Source organism: Hirundo rustica, chromosome 12 (genome assembly GCF_015227805.2).
Source record: "Hirundo rustica isolate bHirRus1 chromosome 12, bHirRus1.pri.v3, whole genome shotgun sequence".
NCBI lineage: Eukaryota > Metazoa > Chordata > Aves > Passeriformes > Hirundinidae > Hirundo > Hirundo rustica.
In genome coordinates, this window is record NC_053461.1 from 7810261 (window position 1) to 7828244 (window position 17984).

General features: G+C 43.2%; 1 protein-coding gene across 7 annotated transcripts; it reads left to right on the forward strand.

Moving 5' to 3' along the window:
* The first annotated feature begins 9200 nt into the window (after positions 1-9200).
* Positions 9201-17755, forward strand: HRH1 (histamine receptor H1). Of its 7 annotated transcripts, none has more exons than XM_040076295.1 (4): positions 10923-10970; positions 13053-13348; positions 13550-13908; positions 14774-17749. In XM_040076295.1, the coding sequence occupies exon 4, from the start codon at positions 14839-14841 to the stop codon at positions 16291-16293; it is 1455 nt and encodes a 484-aa protein (XP_039932229.1). In that variant the 5' UTR covers positions 10923-10970; positions 13053-13348; positions 13550-13908; positions 14774-14838; the 3' UTR covers positions 16294-17749. The 7 variants fall into 7 exon arrangements, with proteins under 7 accessions (XP_039932232.1, XP_039932233.1, XP_039932234.1 ...); XM_040076293.1 differs by lacking the exon at positions 10923-10970 and adding an exon at positions 12440-12520 and having other exon boundaries at positions 13231-13348; XM_040076294.1 differs by lacking the exon at positions 10923-10970 and adding an exon at positions 12440-12520 and having other exon boundaries at positions 13231-13348; positions 13550-13729.
* Positions 17756-17984: the final 229 nt, after the last annotated feature.

Here is a 17984-nt window from a genome sequence, read left to right on the forward strand (position 1 = left end):
CTGGGATCATCCTGGAGCCTCCTCTGGGCTCTCTCCAGCAGCTCCAGCTGCTCCCTGAGCTGGGGCAGCTCTGCAGGTGGGGTCTCACCTGGGCAGAGCAAGGAGATGTTGTACAGGTTGTTACAGGGTTCAGAAGAGTAAAAAGCACACAAAAATTACCCAGCATCACAGGAGGGAAAAAACCAAATAAAGTTGTAGGAATGGTGTAAAAAGCTGGCCTGTCGTTTCTGCTAAGTGCAGATAACAAGCAATCTGTACGTTTCCATGTGAAGCTGTTTTGACAATGAGAGGTTCCTTTAGCACAATAATCTATTCTGAAGGTAAAAAATAAGTGCACCTGTAATAACAAGGGATTTGTCCCATGAGAATCAGTAAAAAAAAATATGTAAGCAATTCAAGAATAGAGAGAATTGATAGACAAGTAAAATACCTTTTACTAACCAATGGAATAATTAATAAGAAAGCTGTTAACCAGTTTGAGGTTGCCCTCGAGGTTTGTAAAAACTGTATAAAAGACAGCATGCAGCCATAATAGAAGAGTCTCCTGAACTTTTATGGTGTCTGTGTGTGTGTGTTTTAATTTTAAATATTCATTTTAATTGATAATTATTAAAATTAATTATTAAATTATTAAAAATATTAACAATATCGATTTAATTAAGATTATCAAATCTAGACAAGAAATACAGCAGAGCTAGGTTTCATGGTTTTATGTTTTTGTGTGGAAATGGGGCAGAAGGGAGAATGTAATTAGGAATCCTAATCAAGTGTGTGAAAAATGAGTGGGAGAAGTCAGTATCGGCAAATTATGAAATATTACAAATATTATCTATCATCACTTACTTGCAGTCATAAATTCATACATGCAATGTTTGCTTCTTATCCTGCGTGAGGAGCTTAGGAAGAAACTTAAACATGAAAAATAGTATGCCCTGAGGGAAAAACTACAATTGAGAATGACTACATTTATGTAATGGGAATAAAACCACACTCATATCCTTCTGATGCACATAAAGCCATACAGAGGAACAGCCACACAGTTCCACATGAAATAAAACAAATATTAATGTACCCATTCCCTGGGAATTATGGATTTAGCCAATGAAAATTACACATTTCCACTTCACAGGGTGTTCCTCAGCATCGCCAAAATGAGCATCACTAATTATTTTCCATCAGAGACCAGAAGAACCCTTCACTGCCATCCGCAGAGCTTCTCCAGGTGCTGGGATAAGAAACCTTGAGCACAGCTCAGGAACAGCCTGCTGAGAACCACCTTAATTAAGGGAAAAAACTGTGAACTCTTCCCTGCACTGCTCCTCCTCCAAGGAATTATTTCTGTGGCCACTGCAGGCACAAAGGAGAGTGACTCCTAACATGGATTTCTTTTTTTATTTCCCTTGGAGTACTGAGCTCCAGAATTCCCTGAAGCTGAACTGGGGATTTGTGTGGAATACTGCACAGGAAATGCCATCAGCCACTGTTCCTTCCTACTAAAACCATCTCAGAAGAGTCTGAAACACATCCTAAATCAGTGAGATCTCCTGTCAGGTCCATATCATTCCCTACGTGATTAATTCTCAATATATCATCCAGAAATAATGTATATATTTACATATATCTGACATATATTGCCCACATACACGCACACACATCCAAGATAAGTTGGATTTCCTGAGGCAAGGACTATCTTGGCAATTTTCAGGATGAAAAGTTTACCAAAAACTTCTTGATGAAGAAAAGCAGGGAGGTGGAAGAAGCAACTTCTCATTCCTAAAAACCCAAAGGTATTTGTGAAAACAACTCTGTTTCTCCTTGCTGAATTCAGTCAAGGCCAAATGCAAGTTTCAGCTCCTCCAAGTCTCTTCAGGATCTAAAATAATTTCTTTTCTTCTTGCCCCTGGCCCCCTGCCAACAAAAACCAATTGAATGTTCTCATTTCCACCACCTTCCTTCAATACACAGGGGCAGAACAGGATTTTGTTTCCCTTCTCTTGAACATGAAAATCTTTCTTCTTCCTTCACAAAACACAGTTACCACACATTAATAACTTCCCTAAGTATCTAAAACTTAGGACTTTTGACCAGGAAAAGTGAAGTTTCTCAAGATTACACATCCCCTCAGACTGCTTTTCAAGCAGTCAAATTTCAAATTTTTGAAATTCGCTTTTCAAATTTCAACTTTTGAAACTCCTCAAGTTTTCTAGTATCTCTAAGACACAGCTTTAAATTCATATTTTAAAAGCATAAGCACCAGACAGTGGCCTGTGAGTACTTTCTTGTGGTTTATGGGTGGCTTAATGGCTAAAAAAGAGCTCTGTGGTTCACTAACAAAGCACTGGTGTATTTTTAAAAAGCGTTTATGTAGCTAGCAGTGCCTGGTGTGGAACAAGCTTCAGCTAAAAACAGATCCATCAATGGAATTAGAAAAGAACAGAAACCTCCTCCTGGCCAGTTTCTGCTCATCCACAGAGACAACCAGCCAGTGCTGTTTAAAATTCATGGGCAATCACCCACCTTAACAGCTCCAGCGTGGAGGCAAGTATATAAATAACATTTATGTTGGAGATTGCATCAATGTAAAGCAAACATTCACTCAACAGCATCAGAAATAAAGAAGGATGGGGAAACAGCAATCAAAGTCCAGAATTTCTGGAAATCTCCAGCAGAGCCAACTCTTAGAAGCTCAAAAGCAGAGATGCTGGAACAGTCCTTAGCAGGAGCATTAATAAGAATAATCTATTTATGTGGTGGCTGAATAATAAGCACAAACAAACCAAAGAAATCCCCCCAAAATTTCCCCCACAAGGTGTTTCCATTCTTTGCAAAAACTATAAAAAGAAAAGAATTGCATAGTCACAGATCTGACATAAATCAGGGTTATTTTAGTTCTTCCTTCCAGGAGCTTCCACAATGCTTCCACGTTTTGTAAACCGATTTTTCTTTTCTCTTGTCACAGTCTGAAAAAAAATTAAACTCATCTCCATTGGAGAAAACTCTGCATATCAACATCCATGCCTGGAGAAATGGAAGTATTTTCACTAGGAAATATTGACTTTGATTGCATTAGAAAATTGAATCTGGTTTATTTATTTGTCATTAATCACGGATGTAACCTTTTAGTGTTTGGATTGTGCTCTGTCCACAAAAGAGAAGCTGGAGGGGCTGGAAGGGGGAGGAATTGTTTCCACCAGAGATTCAGTCTCTGCCCTTTGTATCCCTATGTGAAATGCTCAGATTGAATTGAATGGCAAGGAAATGAATGGCAAGGAAATTTTGCCCAGCCTTCCCAAACTGGCTTGTCCTGTGACTCAATCCCATACCAATGACCACCATCATTTGTAGGCTGACACTGATAATAATTTCACTGGCTCGCAGCTACCCACAAACCACGCAAAGAGATTTAAACCCACAGATGGAAACAGTGAGTTCAGGACCAAAGTATGATTTCCCACACCAAAAATTCATCTTTTCATATTTAAATTGAATAACTAAAATAGCATTTTAAAAAGGGATTTGTAATGACACTTTCTTAGTCTTGTTCTTTGCTTAAAATGTGGGAGGTTTATTAAATATATGCACTGCCATAATAGATTTATTTGATGGTGTTAAAAAAATGTTCAGGCTATTTCCAGGCTGCCCACCTCACTCCTTCCTCCGCTTCCATTCCCAATGAGACCCCTGAAGGATGACCACAACACTTTTTAGTGTTTTTCCCCACAATCTCATTGATTCAGGGCCTGAACCTCACCTTAGGGCAGCAGTGCAATACCAGAGTGACCTGCACAGAGAGGAGGTGGAATTCCCATCCCTGGAAGTCCCTAAAACTGAACAAAACCGGGGCTGGGCAGTTCCAGGAGGGGCAGGAATCCCACTGGGACAGAGTCTGGATTGGGTGACCTCTCCGTGAGTTTCCTTTCGCACCTTGCAGAGCACAGAAGGCAAAGCAGAAACCACAGGATTTCTGCCTGAAAAAGCTGGAATTGGGAGCTCAGGGTGGAATATCCCAGCTCATACAACATCTACAATCCACTGGGAGCTGGAAGACAGGGAATGAGCTGAGTTTTCAGCCTCCAGCAGGCTCTGGATGTCTGGGAATGTGCAGTTGAGTGATTCCACCAAACCTTTGTCCCTCAGCACCCTGCTTACCCCCCGTTCCACAACCAAGGAGCTTTCAAACAGCAAAACTCCTTTTCTTTTTTTCTTTTTCCCCTGCTGCTTATGGTTAATATATTTTCAGCCCTTGTGACACAACAGAGCCCTTTGGAGGGCTGCAAAGCTGTTTCTTATCTCCACTGGTTTATCTTTACTACGCACTTTCTCTGACAGCAGTGTTTTATCCCATTCCAGAATAAATCCCTTGCTGGAAGCACAAAGAAACACTGAGCATATTTATAAAATAGAATAAATCTTCCCGTTTATCAGGAAAAGGGCCTGTCACAATCTGCAAGACAAAAATCAGGCAATTTCAGTGCCAGAAGCCACTTTCCCCAGTGTTTTCTGAAGATGACTATTTTGAGATTTCTAGAGAAATTTTACCATAACGTAAATCTCTAAGAGTGTAAATTCTGCTAATATTCCCAGGAACTTGGAGTTAACTTTTCCATGTGAATGTGCTTGATCTGTGGCTGAAAAATTGACCACTTAAATGGGCAGGTTGGGCATTCAACTACACTTAAGCAGATTTCCCAGAGGCACCTGGCACGTTGAAACTATAATGAGAATTTGGTATGTCCATCCCAGAGCTCCATTCCTCAGAACCCAGCACTGTCCAAACAAAGCACCCACCAGACTGTCCAAAAAACCAACCAACCCACCAACCAACCAAAAACACATTAAAAACAAACAAACAAACAAAAAATTGGAGACTTGATTAGCAAAGATACCATAATATCCATTATACCTCTATTTATTGATTTATATTGAAGGCAGCACCAGATAATTTGCCTGTACTAAATATTTCACGTTTCTCTAGCAATGCCACGGATCCATTGATAACAAAGCAACTCCCCTAAGGACAAAAATAACACCCAACAGATGAAGAGCCAGCACAGAGGTTGGCCAAAGTCAATACCAAATGTGGAGCCAGAGTTCAAACCTCAATCCAGGACTCCTGGTCATGGAGTATACCAAATTCAACATGCCTGTTTCATTTTCCTGCAGCCTTGACCTGAGGGAAAGGGGATATGGGTGAGCCCATTGTATATTCGTTTATTAATTAATTTATAAATTAATTTATAAATTAATTTATAAAAACATTTATAAATGCACAAACGTGGCTGGGACCCACCTGCCTCCTTCTCCAGCTCCATGAATGAATGAATGCAGAATGAATGAATGAATGAATGAATGAATGAATGAATGAATGAATTCCTTTCCAATGAATGCTTAGGATGTTCTTAAGGTTTTGCACCTCAGCTTTTGCTTTGCAGAGGTTTAATTTGAGACTAAGAACAGTGGGCTTCATTTTCCAGTTTCAGAATCTATAGGTGCACAGCTTCACATTTATTGTGCTGTGTCAGGAATGGCCACACAAATCTAAATTTAAAATATAATATCAATCATATCATATCATGTAATATAATATAATATGAGTTATATTAATAATATACTAGATCATAATATCTATTATATATATATTATATTGCATATTACATATTAATAATAAATATAAATATATAAAAATAAATATTAAATAAATGTTATAGTAATTATAAAAAGAGAGACAACCAAAAGATAGAGGGGGGGAATAAAGACAATTCAATAGGCAGATCTCCAATCAGAAAAAAAAAATTTGCTAAGTGATTTTAATGACATTAAGTAGTCTCCCAAATTGGCAAGTTGTGCACAGTAACTTAATATCATTAAAGATATAAAGATCACAGATATTTCAAATATATGCTGGCAACAGAAGGTTGCCTGCATCCAAAAGAATCCATAGAAGAAGATACAGAAAAACAACCCCAGCAGGTATTTGAGCTATCACATATTGCTACTTTTGGTATAATGCACACCAAAAAGACTTCACAAAGATTTACTCTTCTGCATGGATGGATTAATTTATTATTTAATATTTGTTTATTGTTTATTTTTTATTAAGAAGAAACTGCAAATTAAATCAAAAATCCACTTTAATAATTGCTTGCAGTACTCTTAATATGCAGACTTAAAAGCAAGAATAGTGCGCATGCAGACGCTTAATGAACATCTAAACAATGTTTATAAAAACCCCTGACAAACACTCAAACATTTGTACTATTATTAGCCTGTTGCTCAGTTTTCCCAAATAAAAAGTAATGGTGGCATAAATCAAGAGGGCTCCATGTCCCAAACCAGAATTAATTTGCTTTGTTTGAAATTCCATCAGAGCTTGTTTGAAACAGAATCTCTTCAGAATCCTCCAGCAAAAGTAGTTGGGGCTGGAAGTTTTTAAGAGGGAGCTTGAAAAGCCTGTGAAATTTGAACGAGTATTTTGTGAAATTCTGATTTATAAGCCTCTGTGAGCTCGTTCACATGTTATGGCAGCTTTTGTAGCTTTGCCTGGCAGTATGAGTTACAATTTCAAAATAAATCCAGAACTCTGGTAGTGAGACAAGAGAGGCACAATCCCCAAGCTCCTCCCTGTGACCCTGCCCCTCTGCCCAGCCCTGGGGGCACATCTGGAGCGATCCTGTCCCTCTGCCCAGCCCTGGGGGCACATCTGGAGCGATCCTGTCCCTCTGCCCAGCCCTGGGGGCACATCTGGAGCGATCCTGTCCCTCTGCCCAGCCCTGGGGGCACATCTGGAGCGATCCTGTCCCTCTGCTCAGCCCTGGGGGCACATCTGGAGCGATCCTGTCCCTCTGCCCAGCCCTGGGGGCACATCTGGAGCGATCCTGTCCCTCTGCCCAGCCCTGGGGGCACATCTGGAGCGATCCTGTTCCTCTGCTGTGCCCTGGGGGCACATCTGGAGCGATCCTGTTCCTCTGCCCAGCCCTGGGGGCACACCTGGAGCGATCCTGTCCCTCTGCCCAGCCCTGGGGGCACATCTGGAGTGATCTTGTCCCTCTGCCCAGTCTGTGAGGCACATCTGGAGTGATCTTGTCCCTCTACTGTGCCCTGGGGGCACATCTGGAGCGATCCTGTCCCTCTGCCCAGCCCTGAACAGAGACCAGAGGGGCTGTGGGCTCTCCTCCATGGGGATATTCCAGAGCTGTGTGGACAATTCCATCCATGTGCCCCGGGATGGCCCTGCTGGAGCAGGGAGGTGGCACCAGCTGAGCCCCTGTGGTGCCTCCCAGCCTGACCCACCCTGGCATTCTGTGATTTGCTTTGGTCTTTTCTCTATAAATGCAAATTCCAGTTGTACCTTCAGCAGCACAAAGGCCCTGCCATTCTAAAGGAATTAGTTTGGAACAACCACGTTTGCTGGGAGACAGGAACATCTCACAGCAACTCTTCAGCATGGGGTTAAGGCCTCCATCTCTGGTTGTGCTTGCAGAAAGCATTGTCTGGATGGAAGAGGTCCAAAGGAGAATAAACACACTGAGCAGTTGCAAATCAGTGTTACAGGGAAAGTTATAAACATCCCTGATTTACAGTGTGCTACCTCAAACCTGTCTGCACTCAGCACAAAGGTCAAACAGCAAAGGAGGCTGAGCAGGAAACTGCTGCAGAAGTGAAGTTAAACGTCACTGAGTGGGCAGAGGGACTGGGAGCACACAAGTCGTGCTTCAAGCCCTGTGTAACAGGCACGAGCCAGAAAAGGCATTCCTCTCTTGCAGAACCATTTTCCAGGGTGAAACCTCTCAGCACGGAATCCCAGGATGGGGCTCAGCTGGTGCCACCTGGGACTGTCCCAGGGCACACAGACGGGATTGTGATCACACAGCTCTGGAATATCTCCAGGGAGGGACGCTCCACACACACCCTCTCTGGACAATCTCTTCAGTGCTTGGTCACTGCCCAGGGAAAAAGTTCTGCCTCCTGTGCAGGTGGAATTTCCTGGGCATCACTTCCTGCCTGTTGCCTCTTGTATTTCTCAGAGCTTGGCCCCTGCTGTGACACCCAGAGACACCCAAGCTAACATCTCCTTACAAACCGGGTTTATAGTAATTGCAGTGGCACAGGGAACAACTCAGGAGCAGAAGGATTGCCTTAGTATCATCGGAAAAGGAGTTACTGGATGTAACAGTTCGCTGAGAGTTGCCCTTGATGGCAATGGATATTATCATCTTAGACTGAGGGCAGGAACACGGGGATATCCTGTATTTTCCCTGTTTGCTCATGGTGGAGAGGAATTGGGCAAAGTTTACAATTCCTCTCCACCAGTTTCACAAACAATGAAGTTATCAAGTGCCCAACAATGCTGCTTGCAAAAACATCATTGCACAGACTCTTTGTGACTTTACACAACAAAATTACCCCTTTGAATCCGTGGAGACTTTTGTGCAACATATTTCTAAACCTTTTTTTTTTTTTTTTTTTTTTTTTTAAAGGAGGGGAATATATGCATGACCCTGAAGAAAGGAATGAAAACAGGCAAGTTAGTGGCAAAAAAAAAATTCCCCCAAACCCTGTGTGCATGTTAAACACAGAGCAGACATACCGCACCTACGTGAATCACAAAAACATCCGTTTAGCTAAATATGCAATAACGTGGTAGACATTTGGGATTTTCCAGGTCTCAAAGTCGTTGAGTAAGGCAGCTCCTCTAAAAGAAACTCCAGGCACCGCTACTTCAGCCCCAGTGGTGGTCATCAGACCGACAGCGCTGTGACTGATGAGGGCTGGGATGATCCCAGACCAGGATGCGGTGTCTGATCCTCCGCAGACTCCTGGGGTTACCTCGGGTGAACCCCCCCCGTCCCCTCCCCGCTGCAGCCAGCTCAGATTCCCACAGGTTCGCAGCCACACCCGGAGCTCTCCGGCGGGCGGGGAGGGCAGAGCCAGAGCCCCCGGAGAGAGGGGAGCATCCCTCTGCAGCGTCCCGGAGCCCCGGGGCGGGACGGGGCCAGGCATCCCATCGCAGCCACCTCCTCCCATCGCATCCCATCGCATTCCATCTCATTCACCTCCTCCCATCGCATCCCATCCCACTGCCTCCCACCACATCTCATCTCATCTCATCCCATCGCATCCCATCGCATCCATCCCATCGCATCCATCCCATCGCATCCTCCGCCTCCACCGCGGCCCAGCCCTGCGCCTCCGCCGTGTCCATCCCAGCCCCGGGGCAGGAGGAGCGGCTCCGCCCGGCTCCGCCCGGCTCGGTCCCACTGCCCGAGCTGCCGCAGCCGCTCCTCGCTCTCCTCCTCGCTTTGGTGAGTGAACGGCGGGGAGAGGGAGGAGGGAGCAGGGGCGAGGGGAAACTGGAGGGATTGGAGGGGTTGAGGGATTGGAGGAATTGGAGGGATTTGAGGGGTTGGAGGGGTTGAAGGGGTTGGAGGTGTTGGAGGAGTTGGAGGGGATTGAGGTGTTGGAGGGGTTGGAGGGATTGGAGCTGGGGGAGCGCGGGCGGTACCTCGGAGCTCGCCCGTCCCGGCGGAGGCTGCGGCGATACCCGAGCGCAGCGAGAGGAGCGGGGAGAAAAGCGAACTGGAGCAGCACACACAACTCGCCAAAAAACACACTCCGCTTCTGATGGCTCCCCCTCAGCATAAACTGGGAGCCCTCGGCAGATTTTGGCCGCTCCTTACCCGGCGCATCCCAGGCCAGAGCAGCAGAGGGGAGCGCGGAGCAGAGGGTCTCCTGCAGGGGCAAACAAAGCTGAAGAAAAATCCTCAAAAGTGCATCAATACCCCGCAGGAAGCTCAGCCAGCTCTCCTCCCCGGAGCACGCTGGTCCAAGCTGCAGATCCAGCAGCTCCAGAGGTTCCCAGGTTTGCCCCCTGCCCCTGGAGCGAGAGGAGTCGCTGCGGGTCCGGCCAGCAAGGGCCAGAGCACGGAGGGGATGTTCAGATGGAAATGAAGGCAAGGGAAGGGAAACGGATGGACAAAGTCCTGATTCTCCACTGAGCTTAACGGCCACACTTGAATTAAGATGGTTCCAGGGAGTTCCTGTCTGCCCGCAAAACATTTATGCCCTTGTTTCAAGCGTCTCTCTGGTGAGGGAAGGGAAGGGTACACGGCTGGGAAAAACGGGCAGGGAGGGGCTGGTTCCTCGTCCAGGGAGAACAGTGGCTTGGCTGAAGAAAGAGGAAGAGAAAGAACTTAAAGCCTCACCCCCTTCTGAAAACAGTGGTGCTCTTACGAGGAAAAATCGTAAATGCATTATTTTCATACAGCACATCCTGAGGGGGGTGACACTATAGCAGGGACATAATTTACCCTAAACCTTATCCCGTTCTTGATGCAGCTTTCCTTTACAGACAGGAATGATGGAGAGGAATTGGAATTCTTGGATGTTTTTAAAGTTTTTACTTGCAAGGCACCAGGCTCTCTCACTGTAAGAGAACCCTGCGCCCCTTTGCCATCTGCTTCATCCAAGAAAAAAAAAAAAACCAAAACATTAAAGCTGCCTGGATTTTTTTTTTTTTTTTTTTTTTTAAAGGGAGCTTGTTTAAGTCAGATGTGCATTTCTATAAATTAAAAGCTCTGTATTTTCAATGAGTTATTGCTGAAATATGAAGTAACTCATCAAAAAACAACAGTAAATTCAGGTGTTTGAAGAGACTGAAAATATGGGTTCCAAATTAAAGATGAAAAAAAATAAAAAATCTCTCAGTAACAAGGTTTACTTTTATTCCCAGTACAAGGAGACAGTGCCTCCCCACACTCACTAGGATTTTTAAATCTGTGCATTTTTGGGATGGTTTTCTTACAGTTCCAAAGCGCTGAAAGCTCACTTGAGCTGAATTCAAGTAAATCCCCAAAGAGTTTTCACAGTGATCAACCCCACCACTGAAAGAACTCCCAACTCTCAGTCACATATGTTGTTTTTCACTTTCGTTGAGTAGTGATTTCCCAAGATCTCAATGTTTGAATGACAGGGTAAGTCACAATTTTAAAAGTTAATTGTATTTCTGATGCAGAGTGATTAACCCCACCAAGTTTTACAGGTGCCAGGAGTAGCACACGGTGGAGTCCAAAAAAATCAAGGGTTTTTTTTGCTGTCCTTATAGGAAAGATGTCCTGTTAGACCTAGTTGGGATAATGGGTTCCAAACCCAGAACAGAAAGGCACCACTGCAGCTGCTCAGCTTTAAAGGAAATTCCCCTTTGTTTATAAGGGATTTTACACCTCAGAGTTTATTTACTGCATCACAGCACAATGGACTTTTTTTCTGTTGCAGCAGTGATCTCACAGGTGTGACACCTACAGCAAATTCTCTTTTTACGCACAAGTAATGGAGTAATGAATGTAAGGCAGCACTTAAAGAAAATGACATTTAAATGCTGTTTTGCTAAGAGATGACATTGATGATCAATTAGTTGATATTGATGATGTTTAGACTAGCAGGGAAAATTAATACCATATCTGGAAGCACTGGGATTCTAGATAAGATGAGTTTTTCCTCCAATCTCTTGGCAAGAATAATCCATACTTGGGAAACGCCATCAGAAAAACAAGACTGGATTTTGTCATGGAAAAACTGACATTTAGAAAAACTTAAACTAAAAAAATGGAGCTACTGGGAGTTTCATGGAAGTCTGAGCTTACATTTGGAAGGCCAAAACATTCTTTGGAGTGTGTCCATCTTCTGTTAGCCCTTTTTAATATTCATGGAATATAGGCCAAGTGTTAAAGAGAGTTGTTAAAAAATGCCAGCCAGAGTCAAAAAATTTCTGTATCTATCTCCTGATAATTTCCGGTTAAGGCTGAAACTTAAAATTATAAATTTACCCAGAACAAAAAAAAAAAAAAAAAAAAAAAAGGAAGTAAATACAGTGGTGTGTAGAAAATTGTTTAATTAAGTAGCTGGTTATGCTGCACTAAGGATCCTGAAGCTACACTTCCAAACCGTCCTGGCTGGACTGAGGCAAATTGTCATTTGAGAGGGGACAACATGCAGGTTTACCAGGTTTTTTCATTTATTTTTTATCAAAAACATTCCTTGAGTATTTGCAGGTATTGAATAGGGATTGTTCCCTTACAGTGAAATGAATGAGTTTTTGAGAGGGAAATTAATCAAACTTCTAACATGTTAATACTTTCAACAACTTAAGAATAATTTAAGGGGGAAAAGAAATCATTAGAAATAATTAAGTCTCTGAAGTACAACAGAATGAGCAAAAGCCATCTGAATTAAAATCTCACTTTCTGCCCTTAATTTAGTCTGATGAACAAGAATTTTGCTCTTCGGAGCTGTAATTTCTTAAAAATCTATCAGCAAGGGATGTGTCAGTTTCTAGAAACTTACTCCCACTCAGTCAGGGCTTAATAGATTGCACCTGCACTAATGAGGCACCCAGGCATCCACTTAGCATCTCCCAGCAGATTCTTGTTCCTTGGAAATGGAATACAATAACAAATCATGATTACTGAGCCTCCCTGTAGAAAAAGCTCTTCACAGACAGCAAAAATTAAAGAGGCATTTCACGGTGAGGTCAGAGTTTAGAATTTCCACAAAGCAATCCAAAGTTTTGGGCTGGTGGTTTTTTCTTTTTTTTTTTTTGGGGGGGGGGGGGGTGTTTTTTGTTGTTGTTGTTTTGTTTGTTAGTTTGGGTTGTGTTTTGTTTGTTTGTTGGTTGGTTTGGGGGTTTTTTTTGTTTTTTGTTTTTGGGGGGGGGGTGGTTTTTTTTTTCAATCTGTTCTTAGTGAACTTTGTTTCAGTGTAAACTGTGCAAACATTAAACCCCATTTATTCATTATTACTACTTTCCTCTACTGGCAACTGAGTTAGAGATAAGGAATTACATCAGTAGTTCCTGAAGAAAGGGCACATTAACCTTCTTTGGAGCAAGGGTACCCCAGGTCAATTCTGCAAGTTGCTCCCTAAATTCTGCCTTATCCAACCACAGCAGTGCAAAGGAGAAAGTTTGGGAAGCAGTGAACACCATTTACTGCATTCTGCTGTTTTATCCTTGGGAAGCAGTGAACACCATTTACTGCATTCTGCTGTTTTATCCACAGAACCAAAGAATTGTTAGAGTTGGAAGGATCTCTGCAGACCATCCAGTCCAAGCCCAAATGCAGCTCCTATATTAAAAATACACCCAAGGACAGCTGTCTCACCAGGGAGCTTTGGTGGTATTTTTTCCAGCTGAAGACTCAACAAAGCTGCCTTTTCTCCCTTTATTTTACCATACAGAAATATGTGAGGGTGAAGATCAGTCGTGCCAAGTTCTTAATGAGCCCCTTGCCTTGGCCGTGCCCTGTACACTTAAACTTAAAAACACTTGAAGAGGTGGAGAGAAAGACACAGACTGGTATGTAACCACTTTCCAGATGTGCTGGTTTAACATCCATGGAGTATTTTCTGTCCTCAGCATTCATGGAATAATTTCTGTCCTCAACATCCGTGGAATATTTTCTGTCCTCAGCATTCATGGAATAATTTCTGTCCTCAACATCCGTGGAGTATTTTCTGTCCTCATAATTCATGGAATAATTTCTGTCCTTGTTCTCAGGAGATGCTTGAGGGCTCTGTGACCTGTGAGCAGCTGCTCCAGAGGAATTGTCTTGGCAGAGCCTGAAGGAATCTGGGATCACAGCATGCCCCAGGGTGCTCCTCATTCCTCTGCCTATGGATGCTGCCGGCACAACGGGCACAGCTTCTCTCCCAACACCCAGCTGTGAGAAAAGCCCAGGCAAGAAGGAACTTGACCTGTCATAAGGAAGCATCAATCATTTGAGCTTAAACCCTGATTACTGGAATAAAAAAGATAAAGTTAAATGAAGTATTGCATCATTGAATTTCAATAGGAAATCCTGATCATTGAGCAATCTGTTGCATTGTATTGCTCCGGCCATGTTTAGAGTTATGAGGGTGAGAAATCCCGTGCATATCTCAATGTTAGTTGTGTAAATACTTTGAGCAAATACATTTACAATCTCAATTTCCGTCCTTATTGCTTTAAGAGATTTACCAGAACATAAACTCAGACAAGCTATGAAATGGCACAAAATGTGTGTCACTCACTGACAATTTTTATCAATGGACTGGAGGCAGAATTTGGTCAATTGATCATTTGCTCCAAGATGTAAAACATTATTAATCAATTCTGCACTGTGGATCAATACATGAAGTTAGCAGTTGGGAAGCAGATGCTTATTAAGCCTGAAAAATCTCATTATTTTGTATTTGATCTCAAATAGGTCTGGCATCTTTAAATGTTTGAAATCTGTGTGAGCCTAAATTGTGTAGGAAGAGATTACTCATTACCTATAATTTGAATAACTGCCCACTGACTGCCAACTGCTGGAGTCCCAAACTGTTAGATAAAGGTTGTAAATAAGCACAATATTTAGTATAAAATATGTTAATATTGATTTTTACTACCACATTTTAAATTGGTTTGCCAATTTGGAGTTTATGTTATGGTTCATGATCAGCTGTTTAATGAGATATAATGAATTAAAACTGTGAAGAATCAAATTTCTTCTTCAGATTCTGGGGCCGGAAATAGATGAAGCTCTATGAAAACTGTTTGGGGTTGCTAAGTGGGGCTTCATAAAACACAGATTACCTGTATGTAAAATGTTGTAAAAATTCGTCATTTAGAAAAGCTGTAAAAGGGACTAAGTGCTAAGCCCTAAAAGCGCTAAGCTGAGGCACAAATTAGCTTTATTATCTTATTATCTTATTATTACAGCGATTGAGTATGGGTCTTTTTTTTTTTTCTTTTCTCTAGCTCTGGAAATAAAAATCCCCAAGCAACCCAACACCTTTTCATCCAGGAGCGCAAACCATGACTGAATGTCCAAGGCCTGGACGTCCACAGGGATTGTCACTCTGCGCGCCCGCAAAAAGATGTCCAACAACACAACAGAGAACTCCAGCAACGCTCCCTCAGCTGTCCTCGGCCTGCTCCTGGGAAGCATTTCTCTGACCACCATTGTCATGAACATTTTAGTGCTGTGCGCCGTGAAAACGGAGAAGAAGCTGCAGACCGTGGGTAATTTATACATCGTGAGCCTCTCCATCGCGGATCTGATCGTGGGCGCCGCCGTGATGCCCCTGAACATCGTGGACCTGCTGAGCCCCAGGTGGCCCCTGGGGCTGGCAGCCTGTTTGTTCTGGCTCTCCATGGATTACGTGGCCAGCACGGCCTCGATTTTCAACCTCTTCGTCCTGTGCGTCGACCGGTACCGCTCGGTGCAGCAGCCGCTGAGGTACCTCAAGTACCGCACCAAAATGAGAGCCTCGCTCCTCATCCTGGGGGCCTGGCTGCTCTCCTTCACCTGGGTCGTCCCCATCCTGGGCTGGCACGTTTTTGCCAACAACGGGCAAAGGAAGATGAAGGAAGACAAGTGCGAGACGGAGTTCTTCAATGTCACCTGGTTTAAAGTGCTGACGGCCATCTTCAACTTCTACCTGCCCTCCCTGCTGATGCTGTGGTTCTACTGCAAGATCTTCAGAGCGGTTCGAAACCACTGCCAGCACCGAGAGCTCCCCAAAGGATCTTATTGGCCTTCCATGGATAAAACCACCATGCATCAAGCTAAGATGAGGGATGAGAAAAGTATTTTCCTCCAGAAGCAAATCTCAGGTGAGAACACCCCTGGCACGGACAAGCAAAGCCCCCCAGAGCCCCAAAAAGTGGAGGCAGAGCTTCATTTCAGCAATCCTGACAAGGCTTCGAAGGCTCTGAGTAATGGGAAGGTCCCCAAGTGGAGCTGTTTCTCTCCCAGCACAGCCAAGCCTGAGCCTGGCATGGGTAGAGGAGGGAGGAAGGGGGTGTGTGCCACCAAAAAGCCTGGGAATAAGGAGCAGCCTGGCTGCCAGGACAGTGACTCCAGCGTGGCATCAGACCACACCTTCACTGAGGTGGCCCCCCATGCAGAGCAGGGCAATGCCAGCCCTAAAGGAGCCTGCTGTCCTCCGGAGCGCAGGGATTCCAGGGGACTGACGTTCCTGAGGAAAACCTGGCACACCCTGCACAGCCATTCCAGGAGCATCCACCGGCACGGGAACAGGGAGAGGAAGGCAGCCAAGCAGCTGGGGATCATCATGGCAGTCTTCATGCTCTGCTGGATCCCCTACTTCGTGTTGTTTCTGGTGATAACGTTCCACGACCAGGAGCAGCTCTCAGAACTGCACAGGGTCACCATATGGCTCGGCTACATCAACTCCACCTTGAATCCATTCCTGTATCCTCTCTGTAACCACAACTTCAAGAAAACTTTTAAAAAGATCCTTCACATTCATTGATGCTGGCCTGGGGTTTTGGAGCTCAAGTGCAGCTCAGGAGTTTAACCAAACCAAAATGTGCCAGTTTCAAAGGATGGGTACAGTAAAAGGCTTTGGCAAATTGTAGTCTATAAGGAAGTGTTAGTAAAAGTGGGAAATGTGCATTTAATAGTTTTAACACATTTTAAGAGTAACTTCAGATCAAGAATCTGAAAATCTCAAGGTCAATGTATGAACTGTTACATTGCTGTCAACCTTTTACCATTTGAGATCACCACTTCCATCACAGAAATGGAGATACAAATAGATGTCTTTATAAATTATTGAGCTACAGAAAAGGAAGAAATCATGTTTCTGTGATTGGCCAGAAACATTTTTCTCTCTCAGCTTACTCCATTAGACATGTTGCTTGTGAAGTGAGATTTGCAAGTGGAGGTACTTTGCACAGTCAAAGAAAGAACTTCCAACCATTTAAATAAACTCCCCTATTTATTTATATCTTCCTCCAAATCACAAACTTTTCATCAAATGTCAAGTTTTAGTGTTTATCCAACTGTATCTCTTTGATATCATGCTTATATTATCATGTACATTAACTTTGCTGAAAAATAGAATTTTTATGTCCCAAAAAGAGTTTCCATGCTCAATGTATTGACACCATCTGCTCCAGAAGGGTGTGCTGCTGTTTCTGGACTTGCAGAATATAGTTGATTGTACATGAAATATGTTTATCTTTTCATAAATCCTGCTGTCAGATATTTCAGGAGAAAAACACAATAATGGAATACTCGATGTTGGAAAAAGAGACCAAGAAGATGTTGGAGCACAACTGAAAGCTGGGCTGGCTTTGATGTTACAAATTAAAAAGAAAGTCCTCTCATCCCTTTTGTTGTGCTGATCAATTTCCCACACCCCTGAACACTTTCTTAATTGTATTTAAAGGACTCGATGTTAAATTAAGCCCTAATATATCTGCATTTTAATAAATTGGGGAAATGTACTGAAGGAATAAACTTAAATTCGGTCCATTTCAGTGTATCATGCAAGGTTCAGAGATTAATTGACTTTGGTTTCAAGTTGCTCACAGGAAAAACTGCAATTAGGAAACTTAAATCTAGGAGAAATAAGGCAAAATGCAGAGAGAGAGAGCACAATTCATTGCAGAACTCAGGCAACTTTTTCCTGCAGGAGGACCACCTGCACAAGTACTTTGTGGAGTAGAGAACAGAACCTTTTGAAACACATGCTCTAAGCCCTGACCCTTCACAAACAATTGCTGAGCTTCACAGCCATAAATTGGGGGTTTTTTTCTATTCTGATTTGCAACAGCAATTCTGGCCAAAATGGATGGCCAAATTAGATGATCCCCAAGGAAATAAAAGTCAGCTGCAGTTATTCGTGCTGAAAAACAAATTTACCCAAGGGCTGCTGAGAGCTATCAAGAAATCTGTCCTTTTGATCACACAAATTGCCTTTTCTGACCTTAAAATGTACATAAGAAAACCTCAGCAGGATCATTGAAAATTGGTCTAAAAATGATGGTGACTCTAACAACAAAAACATTTGGTAAAAATAAAGAACATTCAGACAGCTAAACCCAGGAAAACAAAGCTGCTGGAATATTTTTTATCTCAAGTCGTTTTACCAATGACCTTTGTGTAAATGCGTTAATAGCAAAGACAAGGGATTTGTGATAGCCGCGTTTTATAGCT